Source organism: Chrysemys picta, chromosome 1, assembly GCF_011386835.1.
Source record: "Chrysemys picta bellii isolate R12L10 chromosome 1, ASM1138683v2, whole genome shotgun sequence".
Lineage (NCBI taxonomy): Eukaryota > Metazoa > Chordata > Testudines > Emydidae > Chrysemys > Chrysemys picta.
This window is the reverse complement of record NC_088791.1, coordinates 245,179,668-245,196,526: the sequence shown is the minus strand read 5'-3', so window position 1 is coordinate 245,196,526 and position 16,859 is coordinate 245,179,668. Positions and strand designations below refer to the sequence as shown.

Sequence of the window (16,859 nt, the reverse complement as noted above, 5' to 3'; positions counted from 1 at the left end):
GCTTTTAGAATGAATTCCCTTCACACGCCTTTGATCCATATTTTTAAAACAAATGGTCTTACATTAATATCAAACAAAAAACAAGCCAAAAATTCCTTGTAAATTTTAGACCATACAATCTTCATCAAAACAAAGCGTCCAATCCCATTTCCATTCTATAATCTTTGTTAATTTTAAGATTGCTCAATTGTGTTCCCCCATCAATGCAATCACTTCAAATCAAGAAAGTCACTTGATAAGACAACAAGGGTATCCACCCCAATTTCAAGTCACCTGTCTTACCATTTACACACTTCCTACATATATAGATAGATAGATAGATATAGATATATAGCCACCAACAACGTACACGTCCATCTCCTCAGAATTTCACTCAATGCACAACCTTAACTCCAATCACAGCAAGATGAAAGATATCTTCAAGAGAGACATGATTTTACTCTGAAATACTCATAGCATTTATTTCTTCTTAAAATACTCAGACTGGAGTTAAGTTTGTATATTTGGATGAGATTTTGAAGAACATGATGTGTGCATCTGAGTGGTTGCACACTGGAACTGAAAGGGAGCTTGTTGTACAGGAGAAAAATCTAAGTGTGCTTTGATATTACGATATCTGGGAGGTCTGAAGAGTAATTTTAGACTTTTGTGTATGCTAATGCTACTTAGCTGGAGATTTCCCTGTGATTGTGTTGATAGGAAATATTTGAGTGATCTTAAGTTTTTTATTTAGGAGTTTCCCTGGATTTTAAGCTAATGACAGAAGTTTAAATAACTTAAGGCTGTCCTCCTCCAGACTTTACATACTTGTTATGATAGAGGCTACAAGACATACTGCAATAGAGAGAGATTGGGGTTCACTACAGTGGAATTCCCCTCCTGTGGCCTTCTGCACACCTGTATGTAGCATGCGCCTGAGAGAGTGAAGAAGCCTTTTCTCCATGTTGAGAACATTAAAAGTCTTAAGAATGGAAGACTGAAGTAAAACTCCCTCTCTCCCAGTCTCACTGTGATGGCATGTACAAACTCCACACTGGAACAGGACAAAGAGTTAATGGTTTGCCTTGAGAGACCAGGATGTAAATTAGTCTCTTCTGCAACTCCTGCTAAGAATATCAAGCCTAAAGAGAAGCCTCTCCAACTGTAGTTGATATTCAGGAGAGAACACAGTATGAAGGGAAGGAGGCAGGCAACAAAAGTGACTGCCCTGACCCAGATATGGTCTTGCTTAGTGGAGAGAAACGTATATACTCGTTCATAAGCCGAATTTTTTTTAGTAAAAAAGGGAAGCACCAGAGAAGGGGGTCGGCTTATGAACGGGTTAGAGAGGGATAGGTGGGACACAGCCCCTCCCTGCAACAGAGGAAGCAAGGAGAGGCAGCACAGCCAGAAGGGAAGAGGCGGGGCCAGCCTCTCTCTGCTTCTGGCCACACTGCTCTCCCCTCCAGCCTCCAAAGCAGCTGCTGCTCCGGGGCTAGCAGGCTGCAGCCGTGCTGCTCGGCCCCGCCCCCCAAAGCAGGCTGTAGCCACCCAGCCCACTGGAACATGCTGCGGCCATGCAGCCTGGTCTGGCCTGCTGGAGCAGGCTGTGGGCACGCTGCCCAGCCTGCCGGAGCAGCTCCAGCCAAGCCAGAGACATCCTCCCCTGATCCTCCCCAGATAAGTGGGAAAGGATGGGAAGGGGAGAGTGTGGTGATCACAGGCTAGGGGTGGGGGTCATGTAGGGGGTGGTCACAGGGGTTACTCCCCTGACTCCCAGCTTCTCCCCGCCCCAAAAATTTCCCCACTAGTTGCTGTCCCAGCCCGTCAAGGTAAGCAGCTGGCATGCGGGGACAGTTTACCGCAGAGCCTGCGGTCGCTCGAGGTAAACAAACCATCTCGGCCCACCAGCGGCTTATCCTGATGGCCTGGGAGCCAAAGTTTGCCGACCCCTGAATTATAGGGTTGGCTTATGAACGGGTTATAAAAATTTTCCATTTTTACGTATCCACCTGGAGGAGGGGTAGGCTTATAAACGAACTGGCTTATGATCGCATATATACGGTAATTCTCATTCTTTGCAAATGGGTAAAGTTATTTACATTTCTTAATGATTCAACACAAGATCAAGAAAGGATCTTTCACTCACGTGTCACTGGCACAGACGCGAAAACAGCTCATCAGCAATTCTGCTGCTTTTTCCAACATGTCACCAACTTTGCTTTTCCCTTTCTTCACCAGCTGTTGATCGGCCTAGCATGCAAGGTGAGAGAGACATCATGTATTCCTACGTCCAGGCTCATTTTTTAAAAGCAAAAAGTAGACTAGTTCTTTAAACATAGTATCTTGTAAAGTAAAGAGGTAAGTTCCTTACACCTGTCACCCCAACATACTGTATGTAATAAAGTATCTCTTGGGAGGTTCTGAACACCCCCTGCTCATTAACCTCAGGCTGGCACTGCATGGACAGGAGGCAAGGAGGACTCAGGCTGGCCCAAGCGTGGGGAGGCAAGGGGTGACCTCTGGGAACCCTGCGCACAGGGAGGCTGGGGGCCCTCAGGGATGGCTTGGGCTGTCCCCGCGCTGGGGCTCAGCCCGGCCCACGGGTGTGCCATTTTCCCGCTGGGAAAATATGGTCACCCTATGTATTGCCAACCACAAGCCTTCAAAAAAATCATGACTCATGCCACCCCCACCCCCAAAAAATAAAAGTTGGTTAAAAAATAAATTTGGGTTCTTTTAATTTGCCTTCTGGTGTATGAGCCCTCAGGGTTCACTTTTTCAAGCTCTCTCTGCAACTATGAGGGCCAGCAATTTTTCTTGTAAATGAAAGCTGAAATTCACAGGACTCCAGGTGCTGGAACTTAAAGAAAAACACCAAATATTGCTAAGCTCATGATAAAATCATGAGTTGGCAACATAACACATAAGACTGGAGAGATCTGAAAGGTGGATTAACTAAAGTACAACTTTATCTCTGAGTAAGGATAAAGAAAGACAAACCAATGGCCTTAATATGAACTGGAATTTGCCTTGTGAATTAAGCGTTGTTTTAATTTTGACTTTTGTTTACATTTTCCCCACTTTTAACTACCCTAAAAAAAATGGAAACAGGCCAAAAAAAGAAATGGAGACTCATCCTTGTTATTGAAGATATATCTATTCAAATGCCCCGTCAACTCTCATATAACACCAATCCAATCAGTGTACAAACTTCTCCAGTCCGATAAACCAAAAACTCCCTTACAGACCCTCCAGTTCAGGTTTCTTACAGGTAATATATGGGCCCAAATACATAAACGGCTTTATCAAGATTGGATCTTGAACAAAGAGTAATGGTCTCAAGCTGCAGTGGGGGACGTTTAGATTGGATATTAGGAAAAAAAAACTTTTCCACTAGGAGGGTGGTGAAGCACTGGAATGGGTTACCTAGGGAGGTGGTGGAATCTCCTTCCTTAGAGGCTTTTAAGGTCAGGTTTGACAAAGCCCTGGCTGGGATGATTTAGTTGGGGATTGGTCCTGCTTTGAGCAGGGGGGTGGACTAAATGACCTCCTGAGGTCCCTTCCAACCCTGATATTCTATGATCCTCAGGCTGGATGTGGTCATAAAATATAGGATCTACTTACTACCCTGTTCAGACCATTTCCTACTCCAGGCAGAAATGAAGTTTTTCCCCACTGCAACATAAACTACCACCATGGTCCACCACGGAGACCCAATCTATTTCAAAAAAAGTTTCTTGGAGAAAATTCTACCCAATCACAAAGCCAGGGAGTAAAAGCATTACTGAGGCAATTAAGGCATACCCCACAGAGCTTTTCTGAACCATAAATCACATCAGAAACCTAGACTGACATCAGAGAGACTTGCAGGTTCTCAGCACCTCCCAGGGTCCGGGCCAAAAATAAGAGGTGGTTAGAATAAGCAACTTACACTATTGCAAGAATAAGGGTGAAACTCTGAGTATATATAATTTTTAGGGCTGATTAACTGCAGTTAACTCACACTATTAACTCAAAAAATTAATCGTGATTAATCAGTTTTAAATCGCACTGTTAAACAATAGAATACCAAATGAAATTAAATATTTTTAAATTTTTTCCTACATTTTCAAATATATTGATTTCAATTACAACACAGAATACAAAGTGTACAGTGCTCATTTTATATTTTTTATTACAAATATTTGCACTGTAAAAATGATAAACAAAACAAACAATATTTTTCAATTCATCTCATACAAGTACCGTAGTTCAATCTGTATGGTGAACGTGCAACTTACAAATGTAGATTTTTTTTGTGCGTTACATAACTGCACTCAAAAACAAAACAAGGCATATTACTTGTTCAGCCAATCGCTAAGACAAACGTCCTCTGGAAAATGGTTGAAGCATGAAAGGGACACATGATTCTTTAGTGCATCAGGCACATAAATATCTTGAGATGCCAGCTACAACAGTGCCATGCGAACACCTGTTCTCACTTTCAGGTGACATTGTAAAGAAGAAGCGGGCAGCATTATCTCCTGCAAATGTAAACAAACTTGTTTGTCTGAGCGATTAGCTGAACAAGTAATAGGACTGAGAGGACGTGTAGGCTCTAAAGTTTTATATTGTTTTATTTTTGAATGCAGGTTTTTTGGTACATAATTCTACATTTTACTCCTGGTGGAGTTCTGCACCAATGCGCAATGCAGAATTTTGCAGAAATTAGTGTTGTGGGTGCAGAATTTTCTCTCCCCCTCCCCACCCCCAAAATTGGCTGCAGAGATGTTGGTCGCCACTAGGGGTGGCTGTACCCAGCAGACCCCAGCTTGCAAATAGAAGACAGTGCCGGGGGAGGGAACTGGAGAGTTCCCAGCAGTTGCAGTTCCCAACATACCCTGAAGGAAGCGGCGGCGCACAGGAAACACCCTGCAAGCCCAGGACCCAGCATTACGCTGTTTCTGCCTCTGTATCCCTGGCCTCTAGGAGGACAGGAGATGAGAGTGTCTGGGCCAGAGAAGGCCCTGCAGCTGGGCTCAGGGGGGGAAGGGAGTGTGAGTGTCTGGGCTGGACAGGGGGGGCATAGCTGGGCTCCGGGGGGAGGAATAGGTGTGAGTGTCTGGCCCCCCAGCTGGGTTCTTGCGGGAGGGGGCAGAGAAACAGGAACTGGGTTGTCATAGGGGTTTCTTTAATTCTCTACTCCTGGGGGAATTTTTTGTGTGTCTGTATTGCTGACAGGTATTTTGAAATGAATTATCAAAATAATTAAAACTGGCGTGATTATATAGTATTATTTTGACAAATAAAATTTGCAGAATTTTAAAATACTGTGCCCAGAATTTTTTCAAGCAGAATTTCCTCCTGGAGTAACATCTGTAAGTTCAACTTTTATGATAAAGAGATTACACTACAGTATCTGTATTAAGTGAATTGAAAAATACTATTTCTTTTCTTTTTTACAGTGCAAATATTTGTAATCAAAAATAAATAAAGTGAGTCCTGTACACTTTGTATTCTATATTGCAATTGAAATCAATATATTTGAAAAGGTAGAAAACATCCAAAAAGATTTAAATAAATGGTATTCTATTATTGTTTAACAGTGTGATTGATTGAGATTAATTTTTTTTAATTACTTGACAACCCTAATTATTTTGTAACACCTCCTTACATAAAAGGGAGAACACAGATAAGATTAAGCAAAGGCTGAAAGTTTAAGACACTTCACAGTCAAATAAATTCCTTATTGACAGCTAGAGTACATGAAATTGTTAAACTTCAAGTTTTCTGTCTACTTACATTATTAGCAAAAATTCGAAGGTCAAGTGCTACAGCATACATAATAGGCAAAGCCCTGCAGAAGCAAAAAATCAATATATTTATTATGCATGAGCAATTAAATCCATACTGCAGGTTAAGCCACACAAGTTATTTTTTAGTCCATATGGAGGTAAGTGTTCCTGGTGGAACAATTTCCTACATATCCAGTTTTCCTTTCCTTAAATCTTACAAAATCACATTTTATAGGAAAATGTCTTTAAAAGGTCAGTGTTTCACACATCATTACTTGCAGTAAATGAATAATGCATTTAATTAATCTCCAGGTGACAAACTGTCAAGCAGAACATCATCCTGCAATCAATGCTTTACTTAATGGAAAACAAAGTTTGCTAAACAATTTGAACAGAGAAATGAACAGATTTTGGGCTTGAGTCCCTTATACAAATTCAAAAGGGCAGAGTGACATAACAGTTTTAATTAGTAAATAACTGGTGTACATAACAAATCATTATAGATAAATGAAAGTTATTTTTATGGTGGTATCTTAATTGAACTATGGTTGCATTTTGGGATGAAAGGTAGCAGTAACAATCATCTAAATCTATTCAGCTGCCTAGTTACTAACATTACATTTATAAAGTACTTACCAGTTTTCTTCTTTATGTGCTTGAAATGCTCGCAGGAATGATGTGTTATATTTAGGAGAACACAACACACAATTTACAAAGTGACCCGTGAAGTAAAATGGGATAGGTGTAAGAGGCTATATGGTATGCCCTATTTCTGAGTGTAGAAGACTGCAAAAAAGGCAACAGATCAGGAATTGGAGTGTAGGGGAATGAGTCCAGCTCTGTTGCATGCTACCTCCTTTACCCTGACTGAGGAAGCGCGGTGCCTTGCACATGGGAGTGGGAGAGGCCCAAGGAAGGGAACAGGATAGTGGCTCTTTGCAATATCATCCTCCCCTCTACATTATGTGGGGGACTCCAGGAGACTAGTTCTCTGGCTTGGGGGCAAGTGGTACTTTTGTTTTGACCCCTGTGGAGAGGAGAAGGGGGAAATTTTATTTGGGTTTCATTCGTTACAAATCTAAAGAGCTTTTTTATATTTTTTTTTATATATATATATATATATATATATATATTACACACACACACACACACACACACACACACACACACACACACACACACACTGACTGAAATCAAACCATATTTATATTTTGTAACTCCAGCACATTTGAAAGAATTTTCCCCTCCTCAAACATGAAGTTATCCAAGATAGTTCATTTAAGAGCTCTCAAATGAACTGATGGTAAAGGATATTGTACTATAACTGTTTGGCATTTGTAAGCTTCAATAAAGTCATGGTTTCCAACAGCGTAAGTACATCTGTCAAAAGAAAAAGCATTAAGGAGGACATTGAAAAGTGTTTTATATTTAAAGTGTAGCTTAATATATTAGTCTCCTTCTCTATAGATAAATTAAAGCTTTGCAGTTTGTTTTAGTAACAGGCTTATTAGAAGTATTCTTAAACAGCAATAAATATTGGAATTGAATATTGAGTGACATTATACAGCAATAGATCTGAACACATCAGTTTTAAATGACATCTCTACAACTGTCATTCAATATAACCTAGATAGATAAATTTGCAAGATTCTTGAAATGAGAGAAAATTAAAAAGACAATGTCAGCTTGACCTCTATTTAATTTTAAAAAGCAGTAAAGAAATACTTTGGATACTAAAGATGCATGAAAGACCTCTGTCAGTTTTCACAGGTTTACAATCACTTTTTCCTATTTAAGAAATTTCTCTTTCCCATTTGTTCACTTTTGGGTCTGCTATAGGGTGACCAGACGTCCCGATAAAATCGGGACCGTCCCGATATTTAGGTGTTTGTCCCGCGTCCTGACCGATCTTTGGTCGGGACGCAATTTGTCCCGATATTTCGCTCCACTGGCAGCACTTCCCCCCCCCTCCGCCAGCAGCATTGGGTTTTTTTGTTTTGCTCCGCCAGTGGACACCCTCCCCCATGTGTCCCGATATTTTCTTCCTCTCATCTGGTCACCCTAGTCTGCTATTGCTATTAAAAGCAAACACACTTTTGCAGCGCCTGGAAAAGGGCATGCATTATCAATAAGATGGTGACATGGACTATACATGAAGTACTATCAAAATCCACACAGTAAACTAAAAAAAAAAAAGAAATCAGTGAATGTCTTCTGTATCATTTATTTATAGCAATTTTAGGGATTATTTATAACAGTAATAAGTACAAAATTTTCAGATGAAGGTGTGATTTCTCTCCCCTCCCCCATTTGACAGTGACCTTCCAAATAAATCAGATCAATTCATGGAGTCCTTTCCTCTTTTTACCTGGATAGAACAAAATTAAAATTCTCATTCTGAATCCGTCTTTACCTTAAGTGAGCAGCAAACATTTCATCGTATGGTGGCTCCAGAACTTGTTGACATTTGTCTTCTGGAGATGGAAGCTAATTATAGAAACAATGGAACATTAAATGTATAAAATTCCATAAAAACATGCATTTTTTATCAAGCTAGTATTTTTATACATACAAGCCTTAGCTATATATTAGAACACTAACAGTCATGCTCATTGTAGAGGAAAAGTGGAAAATTAAAGAGAACCAATGTTAAGGAAATGGGGAGGGAAGGGAAAAATCATGTCGTGGAACAAGATAAAGAGAGAAACAAAGGAAAGAGAAACTAAACCAGAAAGGTGTGCTGCTCTGGCTTATTAAACAACAATTTTTTCAATAAAAGGATATCGCTGACAGAGCAAAAAGAGACAGTACAGACAAAAAGGGAAGGGGAAAGAACAAGAGACGTTTAGATTAGTGACAATGATAGAGTTCACTTCTCAGATATTACAGTGAAGTATAAAAACCTGAACAGAATAGAATTTCCATGTTTCATTGTATTTCTCTGGACAGCATCCTACAATTGTGTTGTGTTGTGGCAGGAAAGAGAAGAGATGCATGCTAATAGCAATAGTCGCTAATGGAATTCATGTCATATTGCTGCTTCAGTTGACCTTGGGTTAAGTGCACAGTTTTTAAAAATTGCATATAACACCATTAAGTCTTACAGAATTTTTAAAAGATGTTTTAAACCAACCGAAGTAATTTTATAATGTCATTCTCTGTTGAAGTCTATAGCTTATTTAAACATTCTATAGATAAAATATAACTTCATTAAACTCTGTAATCTTTTGAAGAGGGATTTTCTACAGAACTGTTGCTCGCTTTTACATTTTGTAGGATGTTTGTTCTTATAGAGGAAAAAAAATTGTTTTCCCCTAACTATTCCTAACTAGGCTCTCCTTTCTGGAGCAAGAGAGTTTGGGTTTGTTTTGTGGGGGATTTTTTGCTTACATACGTGTTATGCACACTATTCTTTTCTGTGTTAATTTCTTCAGAACTACCAGAATATTTCCATCTCAGCCCCCAGAAATTTCATGCAAATGAGCAAATTCCTGGACCCTTTCAGAGCCTCTCTGAAGTTAATAGAAGTCTGCCTGTGCAACTCACCTTTCAGCATAGGTGCTGACTTTTGGTTTTGCTGGTGGGTGCCCCATCCTGGCCCCACCCCCACTCCACCCCACCTCTTCCTGCCCCCGCTCTGCCTCCTTCCCTTAGATCCCCGCCCCTGAGGGCCTCCCACTCACTCCTTTCTGCCCCCTCCTGCCTTAAGGGCGAGGTATGCGTGTTGAGGGGGCAGAGGGGGGGCTCAGCCTCCCTCCCCAAACTGGCAATTTTCAGCATATTTATATATTTCTTTCATATTCTAGTTATTGAATGTGTGTCTATCATTGGTATCTTAATGTAATCATTATTAAAATAGTAATGAACTACATAATTACATTATCATGAATTACAGAATATTAAAATCATTACACTCAGCTACAAGCTGTCTTCACTAACAACCCAGTTTAAAGACATTGCGTTCCCTCTGTGCTTCACACCTGCTTAGGGCCAGTTTGAGAGCTGAGGGCCACTGATGGCTATGGGAAGAAGGCATATTGGCGGGACAAGCAGTGGGGAGTCTCTCCTCTCCCTTCCTCTTTCTTTTCTCCTTTCCTATCACTCTCCCTGCACTTCTCCCTCTCTCGTTTCTTCTCTAAGTCCTTGCTCCCCTTCCTGATGTTCCCCCTTCTTGCTTCCCACCCATGTCCCTTCTCCCCATCTCTCTCTCTCTCTGCTCCCCACCTCCTGGAGGCTCTAGGCTCCTGCCGGGGTCCAGGGCTTTTCCTCCCCTTAATCTGCCAATGCACCCATCAGCCCTAGCCTAGCTGGGCTCCCTTGAGTCACCTAATACCTGCTGTGGCCAGAGTCGAGCCTGGCAGGAGAAACCATACAGGTGGACACCATGGCCACCAGCCCAAGAAGTGTGTGCGGGGCAACCCCAGGTAAGCAGGGGCTGGCTGCACTGCTGCTGCTAGTCCGGCCACCCACCCCTAACCCTAAGGCTTTTTTTTTTTGGTTGGGTAAGGCTCACTCAGCCCCTGCTGGAGCAGGGGGTGCGAAACAGCTGACCTGAGCCTGCCTGCCAAACAGCTGATTGCAGCTGCGCCCAGGCAGCCCATACCAAACAACTCATCTGCAGAGGCACCCCCACAACAGCGGATACCTGGCTGCCAACAACTGGCCATCCCGGTGGGTGGTGAGCACCCCCTATTTTTTTTCCATGGGTGCTCCAGCCCCAGAGCACCCATGGAATCGGCACCTGTGCCTTGCAGGATTGGAGCCTTGGTTTGTTAGTGCAACTAATTCTTGTACCTGAAGCCTGGGGTTTGCAACATGAGGATGCTTAAATGACACCAATTCTGCACAAAACAGTCCATCTCTGGAATCAATGGCTTCCAGAACCTACACAAAAAAATTACAGAAAAAGTTACACACATTAAGGAACAAGATCTAGCCTTAGCTATGTAACACATATTGCCACATATCTAATGAAAATCATCCTCTTATGACATTTGCATTCTTGTCAATGACCCTGCAAATATTAATTTCTCATATGTTATTCCCAAGAAGTTTTAGTTTGGAAGAGAGACATTAAAAATTCAACAGGAAAAAGCCAGACACCTTTATTTTTCCTTAGTTGTACAAAGTGTCTCAGATCAGTGACCTCACAAGGCAATTATATGGGTCCACTGTCTTTCGTTGGCAGTAGTTATACAGAATTTAGAAACTTTGTATAACAACAATAGACAGACTTCAATGAAGAAAAAGTACACTTGCAGTCATAAACCAAGTTTTGAATATTTTACACTGGAGTTGATGAAAGGAAGGAGAGTTTGGATTTCATTAATAAGGATTCTTAAATGTATTTCATATACATATTAGTATTTAACAACACAGCCCAATCATAAAAAGACTAATCCTGCCTTCCCTACTCAGAAAAATCTTCCCCTTTAATTCAAGGGGAAGTTTTTCTGAAGTCAGAACTACAGTACTGGACCCAGAGCATATGTGAGTTCACAAAGAAGTCTGAGTTTTGGGTACGGATCGGATACAGGATTGGGCACATGGCATTATTCTTGTCTACACTATTCAGGGAAATGTATTCCCACTTCTAAATCAGCAGCAGAAACCAAATTAGTAAGGTCAGCTAAGACTTTCAATAAAGAAATAAAGCATTACTAAACAGTTAAGTATAGTCCACATACAATCAATGAGTTTAGTTCCATGTTGACTTTATCTTCAGAGTATGCTTTTTTAAAAAAAGACATTTGATGCAAAATTCTCAATAGAAAAATCTAAAAATATGAAGAGAATTTGGACAATAAAAGATAGCATAACTTTGTTATTGCAGTTAAGAAATGTGACAACAGAGCTAGAGATTTAAGGTTCCAGAATGTCCTATCATGATCAAATATACTGCAATGCAAGGATTATTTAAAGGGACATGACCAATTTAAAAATAATTTCTTTTTACAGTTTTACTTCATGCATTTGACAAAATGTTGTGAACAGTCATTTCACTGATTATTATATTAAATTTCCTATGGTTTTGTGGGTCTGTCACTCAACAACAGCTGGGGAAAAACCTTTTCTAAAGATATAAAAACATGACTGATAAGCCACAGAAATTGGGAAAGGGATCTGGGCAGCTAATATTTAATTTTTGGCTCCTTTTGCAGAACTGACCAAATGTGACATGTCTCATTAAGGTGCTTAAATAAGAGTGTGCATTACATTTGACAAGGAATGAACCTTTATAGCAAGTATATTTGGGCCTTGATCCTACAATCGCATCCATTAATGCAGACCCCAGCATCTGTGCAAAGCCTCACTGGGTATGTTTACACTGCAGCTGGGAGCAAATCTCCCAGCCAGGGTAGACAGCCTCATGCAAGCAGAGCTTGAGATAACTTACTAAAAATAGCAGTATGGAAGTTGTGGGTCCAGCAGAGAATTGGGCTAACTTCCCCATCTCAGACGCGGGGGAGGGGGGGGGGGGGGGAAGGGGGACTTGAGAGCCTGGACTACTCTCTGTGCTACACCATCCACGTTGGTGTTTTTAACGCGCTAGCTTGAACTGAGTTAGTATGTGTGTCTACTTAGGCTGGGAGGCTCACTCTCAACTGCAGTATAGACATGCCCACTTCGTAAAGATGCCACAGCCCAAACTAACAGATCCTATCACACGATTGGGGTCTACATATTTATACAGGCCCTGCATTTTCAAGCGCCATATGAATGTTACTTTGTTTTCATAACAGTCTTAGGAGAAGCTTACCTAATTATCACCTCCCATACTCTCGGTTGCCTTTTCTTGAACAGGGTAAGTTATCTGTAGTATGGAGAAAAACAGGCAATGGTGGTGGCAAATAAAATCCACTTACCTGCTGCAAATACTGGTTGATGGTGATGTGCGCCATGGACAGACCAGCGGGCCAGGCAAGTGCTGGAGATCAAGCGCGGGGCGTGTCCTGGGCGGCCAAGGAAACAGAAGCGTCACCGCGAAACGAAGTTATCACGACAGTCTTAAATCCACCCGCGTTTCCACCTCCCCGCGGGGCCAGCGAGGGGCTTCCCTCAGCTCAGCCCGGAGCAGCCCCCGCAGACCAAACCCCCCTGAGCGGAGCCAGACACGGGCGGCTGCACCAGGCACAGGCACAGCAAGGGGGATGGCGGTTTCCCAGGACGCGCTTCACTCTCCCCCACACCCACTAACCCGGCTCGCAGCGCCGCTCCCGCCTCACTCCAGCACACCACGTGGGCGGGGCAAACGCTCGACACTTCCATCTCGCGCACGGCGCGCCAGCCTTGCGTGAGTAACGTGACGCGGGCGGGGCAAGCCGCTCACGTGATGATCCCTCGTAGAGCCCCGCCCCGCGCGACCCGTTGGGTAAAAGTGGACTAGCTGTTACTGTTCGTCCTGCAGAGTGGGGCGGGCGCTTGGGGCCTGATTCTTCGCCCACGGAGAGGGCGGGACTATGGGACGAGCGTCACGCGCCCCAGCTGAACGTAGCGTTCCGCCTGCTACGGGGTAGCCCGGCCGGGCTAAAAGCGCTCTCCGGCCCTAGTGACTGCTGTGCGTGCCAGTGCTGCTCCCGCACGCTGCCGGGAGGGCGCGTCTCTGAGTGGCCTGTAGCTGCAGTGAGCTGGGAGGGCAGCTGGCTCAGGCAGGGGTGCTGGAACTGGGGGTGCAGGAGCACCCTGGCTTGACGTAATAATAACCAAATACATGGTTCACAGTTTTGTACAGTGACTTTCAGCACCCCCCCACCCCATAATAATTGTTCTAACATCCCTATATGCAGCCTTGTAGCCATATTGGTCCCAGACTATTAAAGAGAGAAGGTGAGTTAAGACCGTGGCTAGCAACCTTTCCAGACTACTGTACCCCTTTCAGGTGTTTGATTTGTCTTGCGTACTCCCAAGTTTCACCTTACTTAAAAACTACTTGCTTACAAAATCAGACAAAAATACAAAAATGTCACAACACACTATTACTGAAAATTGCTTACTTTTTCATTTTGACCATATAATTATAAAATAAATTAATTGGAATATAAATATTGTACTTAGTGTATCATTTATAGTGTAGTTTAAACAAGTAATTACACTGGTCTACAATTTTTGAGAAGTCTGCTTCAGAGATAAAATGTGCTATTTATTATGTATTTTGATGTGCTGAATTCAAATATGACAATTAAAACAACTGATTGGCTACTGTTTCTAAGATATTTAAGTTTTTACATTTTATGTCTATGTATATTATGTAGATAGTAGAGTTTTAATCATAAATTGTAAACCTAGGTCTTTTCATGTGTTTATGGTTGCTTTACATGATAATATTTCACCTGTCCTGTTTATGTAACAACTTTAAAAATCAGCAAAAGGGTTATATAAATAAAATTTATTATGAAACAAAAGGCAAAAAACTATTCTGTACATAGTTTAGTCCTATTCAGTGTCTACTCGGCGCTTCTTGGCTTGTCTCTTGTATTCAGTAAATGGAGCATCTCTTGTCACTGTCCAGCAATAGTCTGCAAGCATTGATGGGCTCCATTTGCCCTGATAGTGTTTCTCCATTGTTGCAATGTCCTGGTGAAATTGCTCGCCGTGCTTGTCGCTCACTGCTCCGCAGTTCGGTGGAAAAAAATCTAGATGAGAGTGCAAAAAATGTATCTTTAGTGACATGTTGCAACCAAGGCTTTTGTATGCCTTGAGGAGGTTTTCCACCAACAACCTGTAGTTGTCTGCCTTGTTGTTTCCGAGAAAATTTATTGCCACTAACTGGAAGCTTTCCATACCGTCTTTTCCTTGACACGCAGTGCATGGTCAAATGCATCATCTCAAAGAAGTTCACGAATCTGAGGACCAACAAAGACACCTTCCTTTATCTTAGCTTCACTTAACCTTGGAAATTTTCCACGGAGGTACTTGAAAGCTGCTTGTGTTTTGTCAATGGCCTTGACAAAGTTCTTCATCAGACCCAGCTTGATGTGTAAGGGTAGTAACAAAATCTTCCTTGATTCAACAAGTGGTGGATGCTAAACACTTTTCCTCCCAGACTCCAATGACTGTCGGAGTGGCCAATCTTTCTTGATGTAGTGGGAATCTCTTGCACGACTATCCCATTTGCAGAGAAAACAGCAGTACTTTGTGTATCCAGTCTGCAGACCAAGCAAGAGAGCAACAACCTTCAAATCGCCACAAAGCTGCCACTGATGTTGATCATAGTTTATGCACCTCAAAAGTTGTTTCATGTTGTCATAGGTTTCCTTCATATGGACTGCATGACCAACTGGAATTGATGGCAAAACATTGCCATTATGCAGTAAAACAGCTTTAAGACTCGTCTTCAATGAATCAATGAACAGTCTCCACTCATCTGGATCGTGAACGATGTTGAGGGCTGCCATCACACCATCAATGTTGTTGCAGGCTACAAGATCACCTTCCATGAAGAAGAATGGGACAAGATCCTTTTGATGGTCATGGAACATGGAAACCCTAACATCACCTGCCAGGAGATTCCACTGCTGTAGTCTGGAGCCCAACAGCTCTGCCTTACTCTTGAGATCCCTTCCCTTTATAACTCACTTATCCTCCGCCATTCCCAAGTCAAGGGTCGTATATACTGACCCAATAGCATATCTTGAAAACTAGAGCCAATTAACAATTTTAAGCATCATTTTCGTTCTCAGTGACCCAGAATTAGTAAAGTTTGACTACATTTATTTCAGAAGCATTTAGGCTGTAGAGCAGTGTTATATGACATTTTAGTTTGTACTGACTTCGCTAGTGCTTTTTATGTAGCCTGTTGTAAAACTAGGTAAATAGCTAGATGAGTTGAAGTACCTTCTGGAAGACCTCTGTGTACCCCTGGTTGAGAACCACTGGGTTAAGTAATATCTCTTAGTGGTGAGAGAGACAAGCTTTTCAGCTACACAGAGCTCTTCTTCCGGTCTGGGAAATGTACTCAGAGTGTCACAGCTCTATACAAGGGGGAACAGATTGTTTAACATAAATAGCACATATTTCAAGGGACCAATCAAGGTGAAAGTGGGGTGAGGGGAGTGGTAGCTGGGGTGCATTAGTGGGTTACAGATTGTTGTAATAAGTAAGGCTGTCAATCGCTGTTAACTCACATGATTAACTCAAAAATTAATTATAAAAAATTACCAGTAATCTTGATTAATTGTAGTTTTATTGTACTGTTAAACAATAGAGTACCAATTGAAATTTATTAAATATTTTGGATGTTTTTCTGCATTTTCATATATGCTGTATTCTGTGTTGTAATTTAAATCAAAGTGCACATTATTTTTATTACAAATATTTGCACTGTAAAAATGATAAACAATAGTATCTTTCAATTCACCTCATACAAGTTCTGTAGTGCAATCTCTTTGTCGTGAAAGTGCAACTTACAAATGTAGATTTTGTTGTTGTTACATAACTGTTTTAGTTTTGAGTGCAATGTAAAACTTCAGTGCCTACAAGTGCACTTAGTCCTACTTCTTGTTCAGCCAATCGCTAAGACAAACAAGTTTACATTTACAAGAGATAATGCTGCCCTCTTCTTATTTACAATGTCAACAGAAAATGAGAACAGGCATTTGCATGGCACTTTTGTAGCTGGCATTGCAAGGTATTTACAAGCCAGATATGCTAAACATTTGTATGCCACTTTGTGCTTTGGCCATCATTCCAGAGGACGTGCTTCCTTGCTGATGACTTTGTTAAATAATGTGTTAATTAAATGTGTGACCGAACTCCTTGGGGGACAATTTTATGTCCCCTGCTCTGTTTTGCCTGCATTCTGCCATATATTTCATGTTATAGCAGTCTCGGATGATGACCCAGCACATCTTGTTTGTTTTAAGAACACTTTCACTGCAGATTTGACAAAACACAAAGAAGGTACCAATGTGAGATTTCTAAAGATCGCTACAGCACTAGACCCAAGGTTTAAGAATCTGAAGTGCCTTCCAAAATCTGAGAGGGATAAGTGTGGAGCATGCTTTCAGAAGTCTTAAAAGAGCAACACTCCAATGTGGAAACTACAGAATCCAAACTACCAAAAAAGAAAATCAACCGTCTGCTGCTGGCGTCTGTCTCAGATAA

General features: G+C 41.7%; 1 protein-coding gene across 6 annotated transcripts in view; it reads right to left on the bottom strand.

The window, feature by feature from the left end:
* Positions 1-16,859, bottom strand: part of PCID2 (PCI domain containing 2) — a 52,846-nt gene that overhangs the window by 32,579 nt on the left and 3,408 nt on the right. For 2 of the 6 annotated variants that reach the window (XM_065591851.1, XM_065591827.1), the window contains exons 1-8: positions 12,955-13,169; positions 12,623-12,709; positions 10,551-10,640; positions 8,170-8,243; positions 7,071-7,136; positions 6,393-6,434; positions 5,764-5,818; positions 2,129-2,232 (exon numbers count right to left, since the gene is read on the bottom strand). In XM_065591851.1, coding sequence (XP_065447923.1) covers positions 2,129-2,232; positions 5,764-5,818; positions 6,393-6,434; positions 7,071-7,136; positions 8,170-8,243; positions 10,551-10,640; positions 12,623-12,658 — 467 coding nt within the window. In that variant the 5' untranslated portion in view covers positions 12,659-12,709; positions 12,955-13,169. Of the gene's footprint in view, positions 1-2,128; positions 2,233-5,763; positions 5,819-6,392; positions 6,435-7,070; positions 7,137-8,169; positions 8,244-10,550; positions 10,641-12,516; positions 13,170-16,859 lie in introns of those variants that run through there. The other 4 variants (XM_065591844.1, XM_065591834.1, XM_065591824.1 and 1 more) reach the window with 4 other exon arrangements.